The sequence below is a fragment of the Protopterus annectens genome, chromosome 8.part0, assembly GCF_019279795.1.
Source record: "Protopterus annectens isolate FY-2018-M chromosome 8.part0, PAN1.0, whole genome shotgun sequence".
Classification (NCBI taxonomy): Eukaryota; Metazoa; Chordata; order Ceratodontiformes; family Protopteridae; genus Protopterus; species Protopterus annectens.
The window spans coordinates 1,894,855,143-1,894,881,341 of record NC_056741.1 but is presented as its reverse complement, the minus strand read 5'-3'; the positions used below and the strand labels follow the sequence as shown (position 1 = coordinate 1,894,881,341).

Genomic DNA, 26,199 nt, shown 5'->3' with positions numbered 1-26,199 from the left:
TGAAGCTATGTTAGTTTCCACAGTTTTTTGTATTCCATCTGAAACCAGTCATATAATCAGTACTATTCACTATATACATTGTGCATGTTGCAATATTCACAACTACCATATTTGTTTATGAACAAATACATTTGCTTTAGGTTAACACATGTTCTGCACAATTGTCAACATTTTTTAACTGTAATCCACCACCTTTTCTCAGAAAAAATTACTAATTTTAGGAAATGCATAGCAAAACTTTGAGCTAGAATCAGGGAGATATCTGAAAATCAGTTGTGTGGTGTATTATTGCCATGCCATAGATGAAGTGATGTGGAAAAGTGTTATGAACATGATAAATAATATACTTTTATATTGTAAGTCAGCAGGAAAAAAACTCTTGTCTATTGTGAAATCCATATGTCATTGTATCATGGTGACTCTGATACTAAGGGTAACAGTTCTCAGTTGTGTTGTACCTGTTATATGCATCCAGCTTCAGTGCAGGTCCCAGGTTCCTCCTCCCCGAGTGTCAGATGTCCAAATCACAAGATGCTAAGAATCAAAAAGCCAATGACTCCTTTGCTTACTCTGTGTGCCAACAGGGATTCCTTTGTTTTAGGGGTTTTCTCCATACTCCTCGATTGTGCAAATTTGGAATTAGTCTGTGTAAGTCTACATAACACATAGAATGAATGAATGAATGAATAGATACATGAATAGTGACATGTAGTAATTAATACATTTCAGCTAACAGCAATGAAAGATCTTGTCTTTATGCTGCTGCTTGCTGTTTTACATGTATGCAAATACTTCAGGTATGGGCAATAATGCCCTTCTAGCCTGCCCATGTACCAAAACAGTCATTCTCACAAGAGTCAAAGTACTAGTCCTTGCTTTAATGTAATTTTGGTAGTCTACTCTATGCATCAGCTACTGTCTCATAAAACCAATTAGTGCACTTCTGTTTTGTATAGAATATTGTACATAGGTTGTCTGATGATTCTTTACTACTTTTTGATAACTCCAAACATTCCCAGAGGTAGTTGTTTGTAAATTCCCTATATATCTGAATAAGATCTCCTCTTAAATATGTATATGAGACACTGTACAACTCAGATATTTTAGTCTTTCATAATAACTTAAATTTTCACATCCATGGATGCCCTTGCTATATTTATGCTGTACTCTTTCCAATTTACTTATGCTTGTTTTATCAAAACATTTCCATATTGTTATTCCATATTCTAACTTGAGCCTATTGTAACATACAAGTGATGATTTCAACATTTGTGATTTCCTAGATTGTATGTTCTTTTTTAAATTCCCCTTTATCTTCTACGATTCAGGTATTTCATGATTTTTGTGAAAGGACATTATAGAGATGTGTGATGAGAAAGGTAGTACATTTGTTTTAATCTTACTAAACGTGAAAACAAATCTCTGAAAGAGTTAAGCAAAAGACATGATTTGAGATGCATGAAAGCGGTTATATACACTGAGTTGATTATGTTAAGAGTACTGAAACTGTGTTGGCAAATACAGTTGAATACAAAATGGTTCATTTGATAGATATTCATAAAAGTTATAAATATATTAGTAACATACTGTTTTATTTTTTAATGATTGTATCAGTAATGATATCCATCAATTTATGACTGTTGAGTATCCCAGAATTGCCATTTTATTTAGTATTCCCAAATTATAGCTGAAGCAGAAGGCATTTCTACTTTTTTGGATTCTTTGTTAAACCCATTAGTTCAAAGATTAGATAGCTTCATCAAGGACTGTTGGGATTTTTTTTTGAATTCCCTAAGAACATTTGAGTCCAATCAAACTCAACTTTGTTCACTTTGAATGTAAATTCATTGTATACCAGCATTACTGTTGTTATAGATTTAGATTTGTTAAGATTTTTCTTATCCAGTGAGTCCAGTTTTGATAACACATTGATCAATAGCATATTTGTGTGTTGATGGAAACTATGTTACAGAATATTTTTTTTCATGTTTATTAGAAAATACTATAAACAGCTTAAAGGTGCAACGATGGGTACTATTGTAGCTCCATCTTTTGTTAATGTAGTTATGGGGTGGTGGGAAATTCAATATTTAAGAAAGATGATTTTTTTTAAAAAGGCATATTTTTATGATGAGATTTGTTTACAATTTTTACACTGATAGAAATGGTAATGATGTGGAGATTTGTGTAAAAGAAATTAATAGTGCAACTGAATTTTTAACTTTTCTTGTAGGACATCTAGGTACTAGTGTTCCATTTTTCTAACTCATGTTGGTAACAAATTTAATAGCATAATGTGTTCTAAAGAGTGTTTTGCTAATAACTTTATACATTATTCTTGTGTCCATCCATCTTTTATCAAAAATAATATACCTAAAGTAACAGATGATCAGGGCATCTAGATTAACTACTGATTAATTTGCATTTAGTGAAACCTTGTTAGATTTAATTAGCATGTTTTGTGAAAGGGGTTATAAGGCTAAATTTGAAGCTATGGCAGAATAAGTTAAAAAAAGGAAAGATTTATTTCCTCCAATATTGTTATTGGGTTTTTCCGGTAATATCCATTAGATTAGGGAAAATACCAATTACAATAGTTTATTTGTCTTGAAAATGAATGTAGCTAATTCAGATATTAGATATATTATCTCAGAGAACTGGAAGATTTTAAAAGGTAATTCAGAATTAGCTAGAATACTTAACACTAGACCAACCTTCATTGAAGGTTGTGCGTCAGGGTTGGTAACTCAGCACATAAAAATCAACTACCAATCATTAGCGGACCGGAGTTCCGCTGTGGCGACCCCTAACCAGGAAAAGCCGAAAGACACAAACTTAACACTAGACCAAATTTTGTTTATAGGAAAACTAAAACTATTAAACGTTTAGAAATTGAGAATGCTAAAGTAGTTTGGTTACTTATAACTAAGCCAAAGGGCATGTTCAAATGCAGCTTTTGCAATGTGTATACATGTATATTAGGCCAAATATTGATGTGCTGTATTATGAAAGATTAAGATTTTGGAGCATGTAAACTGTAATACGGCTGGAGTTGTATACATTGCTTTGTGTTCATAATGCAATGCCTTCTATGTTGGCATGACAATGCATATTTTTTTTCACGCAATAAGGAACATTTATATTCCATAAAAAATAAAGATGAATGAAAGAGTTTATACAAACACACACTGTCTTGCCATTTTTTAAAAAACTATTTGACTATTTTAGAATGTGTATGATTAGATTCTATGGGTGTAAATTACAGGAATTGTTTAGAAATGTGGGAGATTTTGTGGCAGACTAAACTGCAAGCTGACAAATTTCCTGGTCTCAATGAGGTGATTAACATCACATTTTTTTATGTAATAATTTTATTAAATAAATGTTAGTTTTTATTGGTTTACTGTATAATTAATTGTAGTTGTCTATTGGATGATGTATATTTAAAATTAAGAAGTTTTTTATGCATGTTATTAAGAAGTCCCTTGTGGATGAAAGTGCTTAATACGTTTTCTTATTTTTCCAGTGTTGCCTTGTTTTAAATGAATTTTCTTTTGGAAGATGCAATCTAAACAAGTAAGGGCCTAGGGAAGACCTTGTGGGACACCCTCACTGTAACCTAGAATTTCACCTTTCCAATTGTGTGATATTTGCCATGTACTATTTGTAAGCCATGCAGCTATTCATCTTATCAAGAGTACATTAATACCTAGTTGTTCTAATTCATTGATCAATGTTTTGTATATAACCCAATCAAAGGATGATATTAATCTATATAAATTGCATCACAGCACAATTTTTTTTTATTTATAACTGATGAATTGTTATAGGGCATCATATTATAAATGGCTATAGAGCTGTTTTCAACATATACATGCTGATATGTGGTTTCAAGTCTCAAACTTTCCATTTCTGACAGTAATTTATCCAAAATAATATTTTCTATTATTGTTCCACAACAAGAAAGTAAACCTATAGGTCTGTATGTGTCTGGACTTATCCTGTTTCCTTTCTCCTTAAAGATAGATTTGACAAGTGCATGTCTCCAATCTTTTTTTTAAACAAGAAATGTCTTTATTAAATTCTCACTTATGATGTAGACAGTCTTGTAACTGAAAACAAATCATATTTTAGTTGCGGGCATTATACATCACTTGTAATCTATCCAGTCATTGTCAGTCAAACATCACATAGCTAATTCAAATCCTGCCTTCTTTTAAACCTCATTCCTCCTCCAAAATGTTACTCTGTATGTATTGTTCCCAAAATTCCCATTTTTCCATGTAATTTGCTCCTACCCTTTTCTAAAGATCCCATTTCCAGTTCTTTTAACTCTGTTACTATATTCACTACTTCTAGTATAGTTGATATAGACTTTGATTTCCATTTTCTAGTAATTGTTTTTTTTGGCGGCCATCATAATTAGACTCAGCAAGGCCTTACTATATCTAGGCAATACTGATTCTGTATCACAACTCAAAAAATAATTTCCTTAGTTATACCAATTTGCACACCAAATATTTCTGATAGAGTAGTTTGCAGGTAATTTTTATAGTCTGCCAACTCATTAAACTCCCAGAAAATATGTTAACATTTACCTCTTTCTTCCCCATCACACCTCCAACATTTACCATCTACCTGATGAAAAATTCTTTGTAGAGTCTGCTCTGGGTATAAAAGTATCTATGTAAACACTTCCAAGCAATGATCCAAAATGTTCTAGACTTAGTTGCATATTTGGGAGACATGCATATCCCTCAATTGTCTCTTTCTGAATTGCTTATCCAGTCTCTCTTCCCAATCCTTTCTAACATCCTCTGATTCTTATAGTTGTCATGCAATATTTTATGTGCCGTACTAAACATCTCTTTTTAACAGCAGCTTCTGTTCTAGATTCTACTAGAAACTCTGTTGGTACTAGTCTTTCACTTAGGATTCCCCTGTTTCTTTCTCTTTGCCTATAGTCTGATATCAATCATTGATAGAGAAGGCAATCTCTAGCCTGCAGTCCAAATAAATTTTTGACCTCTTCCCATTCTATTACCTTTTCCTCTCTAAATATTTGCTCCCAATACATTGGTTCCTTTGCAGGTTTTCTCCAATAAATTCCATCCCCCTCTTGCTTATTGTCTGTATCCCTAATTGCAATTATCCCTATAAGCAGAATCTTCTTTCTCCATTCCCATGTTGGCTTAGTTCTTAGAATACTTTGTTACTTTATGAAAATAATTTTCTGTATGGTTATTGTTTTTCCCCTTAAGGACCTGCATCCAAAATGCCTGCATCCAAAATCCCAGTCTCTTTTCACTTCTTGAGCTCCTTCCCTGTTTTGTCTCCATCCCTTTCCACTTTGAATTATAGTTTTCTGCTTCTGCTATGTATAGGAGCCTTAACTGTGTAGCTCTGAAATACCCCTTCAGATGAGATAATCCCAGACCACTTTGTTCCTTTGGAAGAATCAGCTTATCCCTTCGGCTGTTTATTAATTACTATCCACAACTTTTCCTCTGGTTGATAAAATATGCTTGACCTGTGTATAAAACTAAAGCTACTAAAACATTTTAATTGCCTGTATCTTGCTGTCCATAACTGTAAAACAGAGCTTCCAATTTCTCATTTTTTTATCTTTTGTGTAGTCTCTTCCCACATATCCCTAGTTGCTGACCCACCAGCAACAGTGGTATTTCCTTACATTCTGCTTCCCTCTGGATCATCATTGCTCTGTTAATGTTGTCAGATGTTTGCCTTCCATCCACAAAACCACATTGATCCTGATCTATCAATGTTGCTATCATCTTTGCCATTCTTTTAGCCGTTATAGACATAAACACTTTCTAATCATAGTTAGGATTGACTCGGGTCTATATGAAGCTGAATCTGATCAGTCTTTACCTTCTTTAGGTATTACAGCTGCCAGAACTTTCTTCCAGGGTGTTTGTGCTTTTCCTCTTAAAATACTGTTTGATAAAGATCTGTAAGGTTTTGTTTTTGTCCTTCTTAGCTTCCAAACTTCCACAGGAATACCATCTGTTCCTGAGGACTTTCCTATAAATTGGTTATACATCACCATTTTTATCTCATCTCTTCCTAACCTATTAGAAATTGAGCTTCATCTACCTCTGACCTTGGCATATTTAATTCTTCCATAAACATTTTCATTGATCTCCACATTTTTCTGATATATATAGATTTTCATAAAATTTCTAAAATACTTCTAGTACCTTTACAGGATCTGTTATCTTCCTTTGTTATAGGCTTCCTAAGCTTGGGAATACCCCTTTCTACATGCTGTTGTCTGGGTTGTTGTGCTAAAAGTTTTGTGCTCTGGAGTTATCAAAAACCCATTGCTTAACAGGAATCTTTCTAAACCAAAATCAGTTGCTTAACAGCAGTCTTTCTAAACTCATGCATATTATCAAGGTAATCCCTTATTTTCTGTTTAGCATTATGCAATTGCTCTTCCTCTTGTTCTGTGAGATTTCCCCTATTTTGCAATACTTCAACATTTGTCAGGCTCTCTAAGTAATTCTTGTTACTTATTAACCATATCTCTCTTTCTTTTATTTCCACCCTATTTTTAAACACCAGTTTAATTTTATCCCACTCCCTAGCTATATTTTCAGAAGTAGTTTCTATTTTCTGTAATAACTCCCCAAATAATTTCCACTACCCATTCAATAAATTCCTCTCTTTTCAATAGTTAGGTGGAAAAAGTGCCAGTGTCTAATTTTTATTTCATTACCCTGCATTTTTATTTTAGTGATTATTGGCACATGATCTGAAATAATTATTGGATACTTATCAAAACTTTCAATTAAATGCACATGCTGCTGTGAAACATAAGTTCAGTTTAGCCTAGCCCAGTTTTTGTATCTTGAGGAATAATATGTATAATCCACACCAAACTCTCACAACAGAATTCACTTCTTCCATGCCAAATAATTTAATAAATTTCTTCAGAAATCCACCCTCTTTTATTGTATTTTCCCTTCTGGGCCCCCCTGGATACATCCTCACCACAAAAAAAAAATCAAATTCCTGTCTCCACCTATAAGTAATTTGTTCTGCTGAAAGCTAATTATTTCTCCAAGAATTTTCTTAAGCTCCATTGTAGCAGTTTTAGGTGGAATATAAATACATGCCAGTGTAATCCACCTCCCTTGCCAGCAGCGCCTTAGTACTACAAATCTACCATTATTATCCTTTTCATCCTCCTTTTTCACTATTAAAGTTCCTCTTGCAATTAATATAAGTACTCCCCTTTTTCTTTGTCCCAGATATTCAACTGGATAACCATCCTGAAAACATTTATTTATCAAATTCACATGTAGAGTTCTTTCCAAATGTGTCTTCTATGACACGGCTATTTGCATACAACATTTTTTAATATAGTTTACTACTCTTTCCTGCTTGTATATATCTGTGAGACCCTTTACTTTTAAAGATAATATGGAAAGTGTTGGCATTATGTTAAGAAGTTATTATTCCCACCTGTTCTGTGTAACAGCTTTTAAAAAAATGCCTAGTTCCATCTTTTGTGTTACATGCATACACTAATGTTTGATAGGTTGATTTTTGTAGTTGTTCCTTGTCATATCCAGTTGAACTCATGTTTTAGTGAAACCCTCAGATGAAAAACAAAATCTCTAGAACACCCTTAAAACTTTTTAACAGTGGCACACAAAATTATGTATATTTTCAAATATTGAGGTTTAACTCTCCTAGTAGGACAAAAAATTGTCCCAGTCTGACAGCCACACACAAACTAGGATTAACCTATGAGGAAGGTTATCCATGCCAAGATGCATAATACAACATGTGCTTCTACTAAGTTCGGTCTGTTTTTGTCTTGTCTTTATTCCTCCCCCAGATTGGGAAAACACCTGAGTGTTTTCAGAAAACATGGTCTCCTAGCCATTGAAAGAACTATTCTGTTTTATTAGTCCTTATCAGATTGTCTCCGTGGAGAAATCAGAACCAGATACACAGTTGCCTCTACAACCACTCATTTATTTGCTTGAGCAAATTTTTTATTGTGTTCGTTGTTCCTTTTTTTTTATTTATTTGCTTCCCCTTAAAACCTGCTACTAAATCAAGCCAATTGCTTTAATCCAATCATTTTACTATGGAAGAGTAAGAAAAAGCACATCAGTTTCTCTTGTGTCATGCTCTTTTGAACTTCATCTGTTTTTACACTTCAGTGCGTTCATAGGTTCATAGGTTCATACTAGGCTATCTGCCCGAGGGCATTTACAAGCCTAGCCCATCCTTTAGTATGGGGAGCTATACCCATTATTTTGCTGTGCCTCTGTTGAGCAGTGACACTGAGGTAATTCTCCCATCCATTGGTCAAGATTTCTCTTGAACAAGGCCAGCGGTGCTCTGCCTCACATATACCGGGATTTTATTCCACAGCATAGGGAGTCTTTGGTGATGAATCTATCCCTCCAGCACGCCCTATTAATGGTTTAAGTCTCCCCTTGTGGCTCTGATGGATCTAGATTTTTGAGGTGAAGCATATTCATCAAATCTGGGTTTGACATGGCCTTGTATGTTAGGCAAAGGTCACCTCTGAGCAAGCGATGGCGACTGAATAGAGCTGGAGTTCTTTCAGTCGGGCAGCATAGGACAGATGTTTGAGACCCTTTATCCTTTTGGTGAGGAACTTTGTGGCCTCCAGCTGCTGCAAGTGTCGGGTCAGATACATTGCATTGTACTCAATCATTGGTCTGATGAGTGATGAGTATAGGGAGACTATGACCTCCCTTGATCTAGATGAGAATCCCTTCATGATGAGGTGGGCAATGTAGAAGGTCTTCCTAACTACTTTAGCTAGTACATCTCTTAAAACTGAACAAGGAAAAAGAAAGAATTAAAAAAAACAGGGGCACCTGTTTACTTTAGTATACCTATTATACTTGAAAAATTACACTTGAAAATAAAGCATGCAGATGGTCATGCATTATAAAAATATTACTGTTAAGAAAATTTTGTTTTACTTGCAGTTAACTCTTTCCTTTCTCTTCCCTTCTCTTAAATGTTCTTCCAAACATTAATAACATGAAGTACGGCATGTGCTTTGGAGTCCCCTACAAGTTTAACAAAGTCAAAAAAGTTCAATATTTCCTGGTTTTCTTGTTCTGTGATGTTTCACAAATATAATTAATGCTTTGTAATCCCATGTATATTTGTTAATTTCCTAATTGCTGGTTTTCTTCCTGTTGATCTCCATCCCAATGTACTTCTGGTTCCTCTAGTCAAGTCTTGTGCTTTTTTTTTCTTTCTCTCAAACATTTTCCTTTGAAACATTGGAAGAGATTTCACTGGCACAGTCTCTCTATGGGCTCTATTACCAAAAGAACAAGAAGCAGAGTATCCTTCTGTTTCATAGCTCAGTTTTTGTTGGACAAACTTTTGTATTTACTCTTAGCATGTTTTGCATCAAAAATAATTCTGACCCTCCAGGAAAGAATACTCTTAAAATAGTTGGATACTGCAGCTTGAATCTCATGCCTGCTTCTCAAAATTCCCTCATTAGTGGAATAAATTTACTCTTCTGCCTGGTGTACAGACTGTAGTAGTCATTTTCCACAAACACTCTACTGCCTCACACTTTTAGTACTTTGTCTTTCTGCCATAGTATTGTCAGAATCAACTGTCTCTACTGCTAGGATAGCATCCTTACTATTAAAGGTCTAGGTTGGATTCTCATGGCCAAGTCTGGAGCATATACATGATGCGCCCTTTCCTTTAACAACGCCTGCTGTGGAATACCAGTGTGGTTGCTTATTTGTGCTTATATAAAATTAATACAGTCTGTTCCTTCTAGCTTCATTGGTACAGCAGAAAATCTCAGGTTTTCCCAACATTCCGTCTTCTAAATCTATTATTTTTTGAAGCACCTCTTCTTGAGCAGTCTAATATTCAGCCAGACTTTTCTTCACTTCAACCTCTGAGTTTTGCAGTTTTATCAGCATGCTGAATATTTCTTTAAAACTTCTTCCATTTTTTCCAGCCTTTTATTGTTTGAGTTGATATAGTCCTTTAGTGTTTCATTTATTTTAATCAGCTCTGAGTGCAATTGACTTATTTTTTCCTTTAGGTTACTGGAAGTCATGTTTTGCACCAAAGCTAGAGCTTTTTCTGAACAGCTGCATAATTCTTCCCAGTCAGTGTTTTCTCCTTACCACTTGTGAGTGATTTTCTTTCAGGTTCTCTGAATTTCTTTTTGCTGGCATCCATACAGTGCATTTACTACTAAGCAGTTACTGAAATTTACCCAACAAGACAAGTTCACTGGGTCTCTACCCTGAGTTTTTGTTTTCACACTCGGAGAGTTATAATTAAGCTGTTACTCAGAGTGTGTGTGGCCATCTTGGAAGTCTTTGTATATTTCCAGTCTTGAGGAATACCCCTATACATAACTGGTGAATAACAGATGTAATGGTACTGTAAGTTTATGCTGAAGTGTTCTTAAGTCATTATTACCAATTCTGTCTCCTTCCTGTATTTGTTTGGGTCCAGTTTGTAGAGTTCTTTTTCAGTGTAATCTAATTTAATCTTAGCATCTGAAGTAACCTGGATGAGATGTTGACAATTTATTACCCCCCCCCTTTGTGGAGCCAAATTGTTTTACATTAAGATTTTGTAAATAAATCAATAATCTTGTGTGTCTGAGAATCTAATTATGTTGAATTTGTTTAAAAAATACATGTACCAATGAGAATGTTGACTGGCAATTGCTTTAAGCTGTGTTACTGTGGTATGATTCCTGATGATATGCTGCAGTCCATGGTAACCATCATGTTAGGCTATACCCTGTTGTGACCCCATTTGTGAACCTTCTTCCTTTATTGATACCCATGGATAAGTGATGAATTGTGTCTTTAGATGGACAGCCCTTACTTTACAAGTCTGTATCTACTTCACAAAACCTGACATTTATAGAAAATGTGCAGGTGTTTTTCACTTTTTACTTGGATAGTAGCAATCCAGGAGCAGTGTTTCATGCTGTCATTGTTCTCCGTTTTCAGTTTCCTGTTGCTCACTATTTTTTTTTCTCTTTTCATGGAGGTTTAGGAAGGGTGAGCCCAACAAATGCACCTTTGATTAAAGATGAAGGTGGCAACCCTGATGATGCCACTGATGAAATTATGGATCGCTTAGTAATGTCAGTAACTCAAAACTCCAACCCAAGACCATCAACTCCTAAAGAGCGCAAAAGGTCTCGTGCCAACAGGAAGTCCAGTAAGTGATTTTGTTTCATCTCTTCACATGAACCTTTATTTATTTTATTTATTATTTATTACATTTTGTTGACCGGGAATGTCTGACTGGGCCAGAGGCCCATTTTCAGTGGAGGCCCTGGGAGAAAAGTTCCACAGAAATATAAAATCAAGCAGTTTTTACATTCAAACATTGACAAAAAAATACGAATGCATGATTACAATATTGAGAGAAAAAAACAATTACATTCAAAAACATCAGCAGACAAAATACAATGCATGTTTACAATATTAAGACATCAACATTACATACGTGATTCTAAATAATTACAAATGTCGTGGCTGTAGTAAAAAAAACAGGATAGCAGAACTGCAGATAGAAACAGTCCAGTCCACAATAACCCAGAAGCTAAGAGTAAAGTATATTTAGGAGTTGAGTGAGCTACTGGGATGGTAAACAGAGAATGTGGTACTAATATACCAAAAAGCAGGTGGTGATGAGACTTAACAGAGAGAAGGAAACAGGAAAGGAGAGGGGGTTTAACCTGGGGAGTGAGAGGAGCATAGCCAGTGATTGCTAAGGTGGTGTTTTAGTAGGGATTTGAATTGGTCATGTGAGGGTGTGTTCCTTATAGTTTCTGGTAGGGAATTCCAGAGTTTGGCTATATTGTAGGAATAGAGGGAATCACTGTGTTGGTTGTGGGAGTTGGATACTTTTACTAGGAGCTTGTTGGAGAATCTCAGCGTTCACCAGTTGGGGTTAGGTTGAACGAAGGAGGATATTGCAGGGCAGTTATTGGTTTGGTGGGTTATTGGGCTAGATGATTGAGAGTCAGAAGGTTTGGTAGCTCTAGCCAGTTTAAAGCTGAAAAAGATGAGCAGTGGTGGGATGTGTGTGGGAGGTTGGTGGCAAATTTTGCAATTTTGTGGTAGCATGATTCCAGTTTATTGAGGTCAGATTTCTGGAGGTTAGTAAAGACAATAGAACCATAGAGAAGGGTACTTAGGAGGTGTGTGCATGCTGTGGCAAGCCTTGCATTGGGTATTAGGAATGGTTTAGCTCTATAGAGGCTACCTAATCTGATGTGTACTTTTTTGATGGTTTGGGCAATATGTATATGAAATTTAAGGTTTTCATCAATGGTAATACCTACGAGTTTTGTGTGGTTGGTGGGGGCTATTTTTGTACCGTTTGAGGAGGAGGTTTGATAGAGGGAACTGTGATGTTTTGTATTTTTTATTACTAAATACTATACGCTTGGTTTTGTTGGGATTTAAAATGAGTTGATGTTGAGAGAGGTAGGATTCAATATCCTGAAAAGCTGATTGGATTCTTGAATGGAGTGCTAGGGTGGAGGGAGCAGAAAAGTTAAGGGTAGAATCATCAGCATACTGTACTATGGAGGCATGATCGGTTGCTTTACAGAGGTTATGAGTAAAAATGATAGAGAAGTGGACCCAGAATGGATCCTTGAGGGACTCCCACAGAGATGGGGAGCATTGGGGAGAGTGAGGTGTCCCAAATAGCTTGTTGACAGTAGGAAAGATAGCTATGAAACCAGTTTAGTGAGGGTAAGCTGAGGCCATAGGAAGATCGTTTATTAAGAAGCAGCTGGTGGGACACGGTGTGGAAGGCTTTTGACATGTCAAGAAATATGGAAGCGACCTGATGTTTTTCGTTCATATGATGATGGACAGAGTTGGAGAAGGATAGAAGAGCTGTACTGGTACTGTGCTTTGGTCGAAAGCCATGCTGACACGTGGAAAGTAGGTTTTTGCTAAGGAAGTAACTTAAAAGTTGATTGTGGATGCATTTCTCTAGGATTTTTGTGAGGGGGAAGAGGATTGTGGATGCATTTCTCTAGGATTTTTGTGAGGGGGAAGAGGATTGCTATGGGGTGGTAGTTGGTTCTTTCCTTGGACTGACCAACTCAAGAGAGTAGGTGGTTAGGGTAGCATGAAACTCGGTGGTCTTGTTTAAGATGCTACTAAGGTTGAGATTTAACAGGAGTAGATCTGAGTTAGAGGATATTTGGAGGGGGGGAGGGGATGTAGCTGAGTATAAGATGGAGTGGTTATAGGGGATGTGGAAGATTGTGTGTGTTGTGCAGTACTGTTGGTATGCCTTGGGTTGGGATGGATGTCACATAGGATCTTGATGTGATTGAGTGAGTGAGTGAGTGAGTGAGTGAGTGAGTGAGTGAGTGAGTGAGTGAAGGACATGGAATTTCATTTTGTTTGTTGGTGTGAGGTATTTAGGTAGTGGGAGTTTTGGATGGTGGATGTGTAAGGGCTTGAAGGGTGAGAAGAGCAAGGTAGTGTGTATCAAGAGTTGGCCTATGTTACTGTAACTGTCGTGATGAGGATGGGGGGGGTAGAGTGTGGAAGAGTAGGAGATGTGAAGTGTATGATATGTTGAGAATTGATGGAGTTTGTTGTAGGACAGGAATAGAAACAGGAGAAGAAAGGTGTTGGTGAGAAAGGGCTTGAAGTTCATGGTACTTGAGAGGTTGTAGGGGGATGGGAATGTAGAGTGAATAGAGGGGAGGAGTTGTCTGACAGGGAGGATGGGAATACAGGGAAGGAGGAGTAGTAGAGAGGTAGGGCAGAGGATTATGGGATGTGAAAGGGATTGGATGGGGGTGGGGGTGTGGTTAGGCTAGGTATAAATCAAATGAAAGTGGGGATGGGGGTAGGGTAGGGGAGCAGAGTGAGCCTGAGTGCAACGAGTGTGAACGGAGCGGGTTGACCCACCAGGAGGAGGCAAGAGAAGTAAAAAAAAAATCAGTGAGCTGGAAATGTAATAAGGTGAGTTTCTGAGGCTAAATTAACTAAACTAACTAAAACTTTTAATTAAACTACATTAACCTGATTATGCTTAGTTTTGTACATGGAGTCAAGAAAAGGAGGGTGAGACCACATATAGGCATGAGGGCTGGCGTTTCTGCACCCAGAAAAAGTAAACATTAATTAGAACTAAGGTGTTGAGTGCTGCATGTATTGTGGTCACAGCCTGTCTGGGTAGGAGAGCAGAGGAACTTTTAGCTAGCCTGTGTAATGTTGTAATCTTTTGTTGTGCTTTACTGCAAGTATGGCTAGTAGGAAAAGCGCTAGGATGTAGAGGGCTACAGTCTTTGCCAGACAAAGCGCTACATGGCAACTAATGGGGTTTTTCTCTTTATTTCTTGTCAAATGCCACCTAGTGGCCAGAAGGGTCAATTAGCTAGCTACTGGAGAATCAGGGGGGTGAAAATTCCCAAGGCATCCCATGGAGTGTGCAAGCTACTACTAACAAGCATTAGGGACATTGCAAATATGTACAGTACTAGGCTAACACCTACATTGAAGCTAAGAATGGGTGATCCTTATTGGTCTGGAAGGCTTCTCAGAGGTCCCACAGCACGTAGTCCAGTTGAATGCAGAGTAGTACAGTTTGGAGGGGTGGGAAGATTCAAGTAGCAAAATGGGTGGACAGTAGGTGACAAGCACACAACTGCCAGAGCCTGGGAGACACTGTCAGAGGACGTGATAGTGGTCTGTGCAGCTGACGAGGCTGCCTTTTGCTTTCAGTTTAACTAAGTCCGTTTAGTCAAATTCAGTCTGTGAAAATGCTAAACTGAATAAAATGGCATTTAGTCAAGTCTAGCTTTGAATGAAGTTATGTCTGGGCAAATGTGGTTACCATAGAAATAAGTGAATAATATTAAGTTGGGGTTAAAACTGAGGTTCAAGGTTTGCTGTGAGTTAGAGTTAGGTCGAGTTGTGATATTTGGGGTAAATTTATGGGATGTGAAGTCACAGATGCAGGTGTTCAGTTTAGGGGAAGAACATGTGACTACAACAATCTGAGCATTTAGAGATTACTACATAGTATGATATTAATTTAGTGTACAGAAAGAATTTGAGAGTGCTGGAGAGAGCAAGTCCAACCTTAAGTTATCTGCAAAGTTTCTCTTTATTTAGAAGTACTATACTTTCTTCAAAAGTAAAACATGTTAATGTACAACAGCAGATAGTCACCATGGGTTCTGCACAGTATAATTTCATTTGTTGAATTTCTACAGTGCTATTTTTTTCCCCAGTATTGCCACTTATTATTGAGGCTGTTTATAATATTATAAGAGATGCCTTCAAAACACTTCAGTCACATGAGAAAGTTAACTGAGTGTAAACCATGTTTCATTTTCTTACAGGAACCATGTAAGGTTGTATTTTTACACTTGCTGTGAACTTCGCTAAACTTAATTCTGCAAACATGTTGACACTAAGTTTAATGTGACTGCAGTTATATTAGAATCATGGTTTTATTACTAGCTTATTAATCTAGCACCTTACCAGACTTCTTGTAGCAATTATTGTAGCACACAAAAGTGCTACCAGCACTAAACGTTCTTCAAGGAAACAGCTTCAGTACTTATTAGTAATGCCCACCCCTCCAGACATGTCTAAACATCAGTTCCCTGTGCTTTCTCCTATTAACCTGGTGAACTTGGGTATCCTGAGACAATGTAGCAACTGCCTCATGTACACTGACAACCCTCTCCTCTTACCTCCCAACACTCAGACTTGTGAGAGATGCACTTATATATCCAGATTGGAAGCCACGCACTCTCCAGCCAGGACCAGAATAACTTGTCAAGAGGAGAAAGTCAACACTTGCAACACAACATGGAACACATAGCCCTCCAGAACAAACACATGAGCACTGCCTTCACATAAAAACACAAAGCACACACCCACCTTCCTGGAGGCTCTCAATAAAAATCTGTACAAACAGCAGAGGCTTCCAAGGTAGAAACACACTCGACCATCACAGCACAACACTAATCATGAGAGACATAACTCTCCTAAACAGTGTTCCACTCAACCAAAGCCCCTAAGGCAAAACAGCATGTCAAACACACTTGTCATAGGTGACTCGATAGTGAGGCACACTGTTGTCCCACTCACTAGGTTGAACAAAGAGAAAGTAACAGTCAGCTGCCTGTCAGGTGCCAGGATCCGCCACATAATGCATGCACTCAGGTCCCTCAACAAGAGGTACAAATATGACTCTGTCATTGAACATGTGGGTGTGAATGACACGAGACGTACCTCCATGGACTACATGAAAAGAGACATGAAGGAGCTCTCAGATTATGTAGCCCAGGTGGGTATGACCCTAGCCCTGAGCAGCATCCTACCATCACCAGAATGATACCACAGTACAAGCAGAAAATTATTGATTTCAACAATTGGCTAAGTTTTTGGTGGCCTTCCAAAGGGATCCAGTATCTGTCTGCCTAGGATGACATGACTGACGGACCTCGATGCTTTGCCAGAGATGGCTTGCATATGTCACGCCTGGGCTTCCAGATACTGGTCAAGGCTCTTGCCACCCCTATAGTGCCTTTTTTAGGCTGAATTCCAAAGACCAAATTACCACTGTAACAGCTACAAACAAAAGCAATCTGAGGGTCATGCTGTTCACTCTAAATCTCAAAATGCACTTGCTCGAAGCAGGAGAATGTCGACATTTCTGCTGTAACAGAGACCTGGTTCAAAGCAGCAGAAAGCACCCCTGCACTACCAGGGTATAACTCATTCCACACCTTTTGGCCCCAGAACTTAGACCGAAGTTCCAAAGGCAGTGATATTTCCATATTCATAAAGGATGCACACACCTCCAGACTGGTAACCCAACATAACACATCAGAGATACTTAAGATGCAGCTAACATTGGGTAAGACAGCGATTTCAGGTCATAGCCTGCTGTAGGTCCCCAACCGTGTCCCAAGACACGCACCACATTCCTAAGCACCCTGGAGAATATTAGGGTCCAACCTAACACTCTCATACTGGGCGACTTCAACTACCCCTCCATTAACTGGGAAAAATACTCATGTACCAATACACTTGCCCAACGTTTCCTGGAATTCATTAATTCCAGTGCCCTGGACCAGCTCTTTTTTACTCCTACTAGAGGGAGAAACATCCTTGACCTGGTCATTACTAACATGGGCGACTGTTGCTATACACCAATAGTTAAATCCTCCCTGGTTAGATTCGACCACAAACTAATCACCTTGGAAATCCACATCCCCCCAACACACAAATGCGACCACCATGAAAAATGTCTCCAAAGCTAACTTGGGCTCCTAAAAACAGAGGTAGCTAACTTCATGACACTCATGCAAATGGAAAATAGTTGCATGACCACCGAATCCATACACAAATGCACTGTACGAACACGTACACAAATGCATGGATCTCGCCATACCCAATAGAACCAATACACTCGCCTCCAAAAAAAGGAAGCCAATCTGTTGGTCCCCTGCCATAAACAAACTCTACAACAGAAGGAAAAAACGGATGCAGAATAAGGTGAACTCCCAAGACTAGAAAAACTCCCTTATCAGCCTAAACAAAAAGTTGAGATCCCTCATCAAATCTCTAAAGCTAACTATGAAAACAGAATTGCAGCAGATAGTAAAGACAACCACAAGGCCTTCTATAGTTATGTAAAGAATATCCATGGCAATACCCAGATTTGCTCAGAGCTACTGCACAGTGTGATCTCCTATACCGAGCCAACAGATATTGCCAATATACTAGCCGACAGATTCAGTGCCAACTTTATCCCCCCCAAAGGACCAATCACAATACCAGTAGATTGCCAAGCACCCAGTATTACTTCTGCCCAGGTTAAAACATCACTGTCCAAGGTCAAGAATGCAGCTTCTATGGGACCTGACAAATATTCCTGGCTGTGTTCTACATGAACTATATAGAGTGAAATGACACCACACCTGTGTGCCCTGTTCAATCACAGCATCACCTCAGGCTTTGTCCCTACTGAATGGCAGACTGATAGTCATCCCTCTCACAAAGGAGGAGCGACTGCAGATCCTGGGAACTATCACCCCATTAGCCTGACGAGTCTGATATGCAAAGCTATGGAACCAATCATCATGGTCCTAATAAACAACGATATAGGGAATCTCCAAACTCTGGATCCCACACAGATTGGTTTTGTGAAGGGTGGATTATGCCTGCTCGACCTTGTTGACTTCTTTGAGTCAGTCACCAGAGCTGAGGATGAAGGCAAGGTGGTTCATGCAGCCTACCTTGATCTGGCCAAGACCTTTGATATCATTCCCCACTCAGGAATCATAAAAAAACTTACTAAGCTAGGTATCACCCCTTGTATCACTAGGTGGGTTGCAAACTGGCTCACAGCTAGAACCCCCAGTGTGAAAGTAGCTGACTCCAAGTCAGACTGCTGACCAGTCATGAGTGGAGTCCCACAGGTCCTGGGTCCTCTCCTGTTTGGTATCTACTTCTCTGAAGTCAAGGCCAACACTTTTGCAAGTTGGGAGCTGTTATTAACTCCCCAAGTGATGTTGACATCCTGCAGAGAAGGGCCTCACTGAGACCAGTGACTAGTGTTGGAACCATGGCCTTGAGCTCAATGCCAAAAAATGTGTCATCGTCCCCTTTGGGAAAAACTCGGTTCCCATGAATTACCACATTGATGATAGTCCACTGAACACAGAAGGCATTATCAGAGATCTGGGAACACAGGTTGACAACAGCCTCTCTTTTGACCACCACATTGCCACTGTGGTTAGAAAGTTGTTCTTTGTGGCACATCTCATTTACTAAGGGTTTTGCAACCAGGAAGAAAGAGGTCATTGTCTCCCTCTACCCTTCCTTCATTAGGCCAGTCATTGAGTGCAGTGCCCCATTTGGCATGTACTTCACTAGACACCTGCAACAACTGGATAGGCTGCAAAAGTACCTCAACAAAGATGATCCTAGGCCTTAAACAGTTGTCCTATATGGACAGACTCAAAAAAACTCTTAACTATTCTCTCTCATATCGCCTACTTAGAGGCAATCTGCTTGACTTACAAACCCATGTCTGACCCAGCTCTGTTAGAAATGTTACATCTAAAGAAATCCCAATCCCTCCGCACCACACACTCCAGAGACCACAGCCTCATTACCACAGTCAACACAACATGCTGGAGGGACAGGTTCAAAACCCAGAGACTGCCCATGCTATGGAATACACTTCCCATACATGTCTAACAGAACACCTCACTGATCCTCTTCAAGAGAAATCTTGATGAGTGGATGGGAAATAGAAAATTCACCCCAGGGATCACTCCAGTGGCACTACTTGACAGTGGCACTGGGAACTAAGGTCAGATGGCATGATGCCAGGCTTATCCTATGGGCTAGGCTTGTAAAGGCTCCAGGACCATTAGCCTACTACACATGTATGAACCTAAATGCAAAGTGCTATAATGATCTCCAGCAACAGCTTGTCTCTGACTGTTTTTTGAAGAGACTGCAATAGTACAAATATATTGTAGATGAAACAGTAAAAATTACCTTTTTTTTCGCCATCTCACTTTTTGCTTTGGTGTGTCACAAGAACACTCGACTCTTCTACAGTTTATGACTGTATGTATGTGCTATTATCTATCTTTACCAGTGCAAAGCAAATTTTTTTTTTCTTCTTCCAAGAAACTTCTCTCTCACCAGAAGGTATTAAAACAGTGTGTGTGTGTGTGTGTGTGTGTGTGTGTGTGTGTGTGTGTGTGTGTGTGTGTGTGTGTGTGTGTGTGTGTGTGTGTGTGTGTGTGTATATATATATATATATATATATATATATATACATACATACATAAACACACACAGGATCCAGACACATGCTCGACTAGCATATGTCCGAATCACAAAACATCGAACACACATACACTAAAGCACTTAACATCGACAAGAACTTCCGTGTATGTGTTCCTGTTTCGTAGATCGGACTACAGTGCGGGTAAGGGGAAATTCCCTTTTTCCCACTGTAGTGCAATCTCAGAGTGAGAATAATAAAGTAGGGGGTTGTGGAGGGTGCAGCAGAAACGTAGATTTTTTTTTTTAACTACACAAACACAGAAGCGCTTTTCGATGTTAAGCGCTTTCGTGTATGTGTGTTCGATATTTTGTGATTCGGACATACGCTAGTCGAGCATGTGTCCTAGACCTCTATAGATATATATATATATATATATATATATATATATATATATATATATATATATATATATATATATATATATATATATATATATATATATATATATATATATATATATATATATATATGTATATATATATATATATATATATATGTATATCTATATAGATATAGATATATATATATATATATATATATATATATATATATATATATATATATATATATATATAAATGTGTATAGAATACACACACACACACAAACACATACAGATGAGAAAGGGATGCACACATACATGCACTTGCTATTTAAAATGTCATGCATGGAGAACTTGATTGCAGTGTTGTGACTGAAGTTCGTTTATACCTAATGTTTTTATTAGTCATCAGTGTAGGGCATGTATGTGGAATGGGGAAAGGAAGTTCGACCGAACTATAGGAAAAGGGATGCTTAATTCTTCAGTAGGAATGAACTACCCAGGCTAGCACATATTTCCTGTGGCAGTAGGTAGTGTGGAGCCTGTTCGTGAATGAATTATGTCAGTTGTATGCTATTGATACAGTATTTCTAAAGCTGCAAAGCCCACTAGCCTCAGATTTGTCCACAAAAGAAGTGTGTAATGTACATCATTGCATTTGCTTGCTATTAAGAGCCTTTCTGGTTTTTCATAAGTTCATAATCATTTAATGTACCACCCCTGACTTGTCATTTTGCCCTTAATTGGCTTTTTATCAGCCACTTTTTGTTCTTTTTGAGCATTCGAGTTCCAGTCTAGAAGTACTGAAAACAAATCAGAAGGCTGAAAGCAAATACTTTCAAGAAGATTTATAGCTACAGAGCCTTTCCAGCAAACTTTTTTTTTTGCTACTTTCATCTAGTTGCAAAAAAAGGAAAAATATGTTTAAACAAACCAAGCCTGGCTAGTCACCCTTCAGCACCGACTTTGGCTACACGATGTTTGAAAAATAATTTCTACTGCCTTTTTAAATTTAATTGTGCAAGCTTATAATGACTTGCATTTTGATGTTCATTGGCATAATGGTGCAAGATATTTTTATTGTTACCTCAGTGATGATCAGTTTCATAGAGTCTGTGTGTCTCTAAGAATGTCAGGTATCTTGTTTGAAGTTTATCTTTGCTAATGCTCTACAGTGTTCAATTGCTCAGAATTTGTTCTCTATGCATTAACTGATGACTGTCGTACATAAAATAAGACCTAATGGCTACAGAGTAGTAGAAACAAAATTTTATGGGTATCTTTCTCCCCAAATGTGTTAACTGGCCTACTCTTTTGTTTTTATTGGTATAACTTAGTTTGGAAAAGATCCTGCAGATGTCTGTTTTCATCTTTTTTATGGGGAGACTTGCTCTCGCTGATTCTACTTCCTTTTCTGTCATCTGCAGCAAAAAAGAGTTGGAGAGGTACAGAGCCTTCCTTTCTTATCATAAAATGGTTGCCATCATATCTAACATAATCATAACCAATAAGTTGGGAATCTTAATGCAAATGGCTTGGAAGTTTGGCTATTAAGTATCTGCCATTTCTGTATTAAATGCTTGCAGAAAAACAACTGCACCAAATTCCATGTGCTGTACCGACTATTCCGTAAAAATCGCAAAATGTGTCTACAGCTAGTGAGGTTTTCCTTGGCTTGAATACTTCAATAATGACTTGTAAAAGTAAAACGTTAGTGGTCATTAAGAAGCTATGTAGCTGGGACCCTTGTATTTGTTTAAGGGATATTTGCATATTTTTCACGGGCATCCTTCAGTAGAGGTTTACGGTATTACACAGTAAAGACTCTGGTTGCCTTCATCTTTTTGATATCGAAAAGACTAGATCTTGTGACCCTTCCTAGACATTTTGACAGATCTCAGCTACCTCTTAGATGTGTGTAGCTGCACAGCAGTATAGGTTTGGCCATGTTTTGTTAACATTTTGCTCAAGCACGACAGAGAGGTCATTACATTTTTATTATAAGTAACCCCTACTTTATTCTGTGAACCGTCCTTCATCAGAACTGCTCTTTCCCCTCAGCATATGCATATTGTTATACCTCACATTAGACCATATGCATTGTCTAGCTATGTCCAAACAACCTTGACTGCCTCTTGTATTGTGCATATTCTCAAGTCAGGCAGTGCATTAGATGTGTGTGTTGGCCACTATGCCCATCACCACTCTGAGTCATGTCTAGAAAGATTGTGTGTAACTAAAATGTGTAATGATCACATAAGCCAACATTTTTGTGATAACGCAGATATGTGTTTGTTACCATGCGTCTCCCTGAAGGTATGTGTGTGTGTAAAGTTATGTGTGTATGTATATATGTACAGGCAGATCATGCATATATATTTGTTTTCATAGCTGCTGACTGCTGACACAGCTGAGGATGGGGTCTTGGGTTGGGTCCCTGGGTGTTGTATGCTATAGTTGGGGGGCCTTGGACCACTTTTGAGGTCATCAACCCTGGAAAATTGTAAAGTCCATTTTGACAGATGTCAGCTTTTAACAAAATGAATAACAACAATCACAGCAAACAGTAGTACAAATGAAAAATAAAAGTTCCATGCTGGGTATTTTTCATTCTCTTGAACACATCTGGAAGGGAACCAAGGAGCCTAATGGACAAAACAAATTAAAAAGAGCACTTGTAGCAAAAAAAAAAAAAAAACTAAGTAACAGTAGAAGCAGCTCCTCCTTTTAAACCATCAGAGCAGCACCCGAACAGAAGAAAAGCTTGGCTGCTGATGGATGCCAAGAAAGCTACAAAATACTAAGTGGAGTGGCAGACATCACCTTTCAGCAATTTGCCATATGAATTATACTCCATTTGTAGTCTATTATCAACACATTTTTCTTCCTTGTGTAAATATCTTGAATACTCTAACTTTTTACCAGAAAAAAATAGTTAAAATGGAAGGAATATGTACTAGTGTTTTATACTCGGTTAAAGATCAAACATTATTGCCCTCTGGACTGTTGTTTTCTATAAAAGTTGCATAGTTAGAATAATCCATGCTGTGTTCTTTCTGTAAACAAAATGAAAAATACAAATATTTAAGAGAAATCTAATGGCCACAACAGCATCTGTTAGAGACTTTCAAAGTGGGCACAATTATCAAATCTACTTTAAACAAAAAATTATCTTTTACGTTTGCAATATTTTTATGGTCAACAGGGGTTAATGAACTATCACTAAGTCTTTTCAGAGATGTTGACTAAAACGTGGGTACTGGCAAGGAAAATTTGCATTTCCTGGTTTGTAGAGTAAAGATGGGAAGAGGCTAGAAATTTTACTTTAGGCAAAAACTGTGTTTCAGCTAATTTCTCATTTCTGAAGTCAGAAACTATGGGTGTGAGGTCTCACCAGCATTGATACAAGAGATGCTGGTAGCTTGAGAAGTACAATTAGTTGCAGTGTGTGTGTGTGTGTGTGTGTGTGTGTGTGTGTGTGTGTGTGTGTGTGTGTGTGTGTGTGTGTACACCATGGGCTGGTGCTGGATGTTCTATTGGTGTGTGTGTTTTGCATGCTATATTACTATGCTGTGTGGATGTGTCCAAACTTAATGTGCTGCAGGTGCTGTGTTGTGTATGTAACATTGTGATCACCTGTTGAGTAATATGATCCTGTGGCTTGTATAGTTTTACTGTTGGCTCATTCAGGAGTGTGTGGTGGGGACTTATTCTCCCCAGACCTTTGCTGAAAAGGGGGTTTTAAAAACACTTTTATTAAGAAAACCAGCAGTAAAAGTAGGTAAGCGCTTTAACATCCACAAGATGCTTCCTCAGACCTTAAAATCAATCTAACATCACTTCTTTTATATAAATAACTCCACCTTAATTGAAGTTGAAAAAACATTTCATCAATTAACAATGTGCTCGTATCCAATTAATCATATGTAACATATGCCATTTAAAATTTTACTAAAAAACATTTATAAAACCTTCATTTAAATCTTCTAGCTGCCAAATATGGTTTGATAGATGCTCTATCATTTAAACCGGGTGGTTTATCAGCCTGTAATTCAGTGATCCGATGTAATTCTTTTTGTTCAGTTATATTTTTCTTGTCTCCTAGACGTAGATTTAAAGCTATACAGCATATAACCATAAATTGAAAAGAACGAGTATCGTATTCTATAATGTGCTTTGCCAAAGCACTTCTTTCACTATCTCTATTTCAAATAGCTGTTAAATGTTCTCTAACTCTTTCTTGAAGGGTACGATTAGTCATACCCACATAATAAGAATTACAATCTCTGCAGACTGCTAAATAAATCAGATCTTTACTAATACAGCTAGCATTTACTTTAAATTCATATCTAATTTGAGTTATAGGATGTATAAAAACATTATGCGAATCTAACACATTGCATACATTACATCTGCCACGTCTTTAAATACGGCATTGTACCTTCCTTCATATTAAATGTATATGAGGTGGAATGACAAAGTATTCGTCTTAGATTTTTCTTATTTTTATACATATAACAGGGCTTATCACCTACTATTTCGCTAACTTCTGCATCTGACCTCAAGATAAGCCATTTTTTTTTCAATAATATCTCTAAGTTTCCTAAAATCACTAGAATATTGTATCCTTAATGGGACCCTATCTTTGTTGTAACTATTATTCTTATTTTTGTTATTTTTAATAGCAGAAGTGATGGTATTTGCCTCATTGGCATAGCTATTATTTATTTCCAACATATAAGGTTTTGTTGTAGTTTCTCTCAAATCCATTACTACTTTAAATCCTTCATTTATTTCTCTACATGAGTATTTATGTTGTGTCAATTCCTGTCTAAATTTGTTCATATCACTTAAAAACACATCTTCATCCTTATTTAGACTGGAAATCCGCATTCCTTGACCTTTTATTATATTTTTGTAAATGTGGGAGGGATGCATACTGTCACGTGATAGAACATTGTTTCTACGACAGGGTTTCCTATGCATTTGTGTTGAAAAAACACCATGTTTATCTTTAGTTACTGTAATATCTAAAAAATCAACTTTATTTGACGATACATTGTGTAAATTTTAAAAAAACTAGTACTTTGATTTAAAAACGTAATAAATTCAAGCAATTGCTCTCGTGACCCTGTCCAAAGCAAGAAAGGATAGTCTACAAAATGCTTCTATAAAAATGTATTTTTTATATTCACTATTTGTGAATATTTCATGTTCTTCCCAATGTGCGAGTACCAAATTTGCAAAACTATTCGAATATGATGTGCCCGGCAACACCCAATTTTTGTAAATAATATTGACATTTGAACATAAATGCATTATTTTCTAATATAAGCTCTAATAATATACATAATAAATGTGTTTGTATGACATCGTATGTACTATGCTTGCACAAATATTGTCTAATAGCCTCTGTACTGTAAGCTTGTGGTATCACAGTAAATAAAGAACAGACATCTAATGTAACTAATAAACTATCTTTAGGTTCCTGCTGTCGGCCCTGTACTATAAGAGACAAATCATATATAAAATGCTTACTGTCCCATAATATATGCTGAGATTTATCTAAGACAGGTTTTAAAATTTTTTCAACATACACTGATAAAGTCATCCACCCCTATCCTGAGACGATAGGTCTTAACGGTGGAGTTTGTGCATTTTTATGTCATTTAGGCTGACCTTGTATCACAGGTATAAGTGGAATGAACATGATAAAATAATCGTAACAATTGCTTGGAAATAATATGACTCATATAACAGTCATTTAACATCTTAAATATACGACCGCACATTAAATCAACTTCTAATAATGTTATAGTATTATACACATCAGTGTAATTTAATAAATCAAGCATACTTTGATTATAATAATCCACATCTAGTATCACAGTGCCCCCTCCCTTGTCTGCCGGTCTAATACTTACTGTAATATCATTTTGTAACTGAGATAAAGCCCTATACTCATTCCTAGTCAAAT

General features: G+C 37.3%; 1 protein-coding gene across 8 annotated transcripts in view; it reads left to right on the top strand.

Moving 5' to 3' along the window:
- The window catches only part of FHOD1 (formin homology 2 domain containing 1), a 1,546,190-nt gene that overhangs the window by 1,493,102 nt on the left and 26,889 nt on the right, over positions 1–26,199 (top strand). For all 8 annotated transcript variants that reach the window (XM_044081394.1, XM_044081392.1, XM_044081391.1 and 5 more), the window contains one exon: positions 11,074–11,247. In XM_044081394.1, coding sequence (XP_043937329.1) covers positions 11,074–11,247 — 174 coding nt within the window. The remainder of the gene's footprint in view (positions 1–11,073; positions 11,248–26,199) is intronic.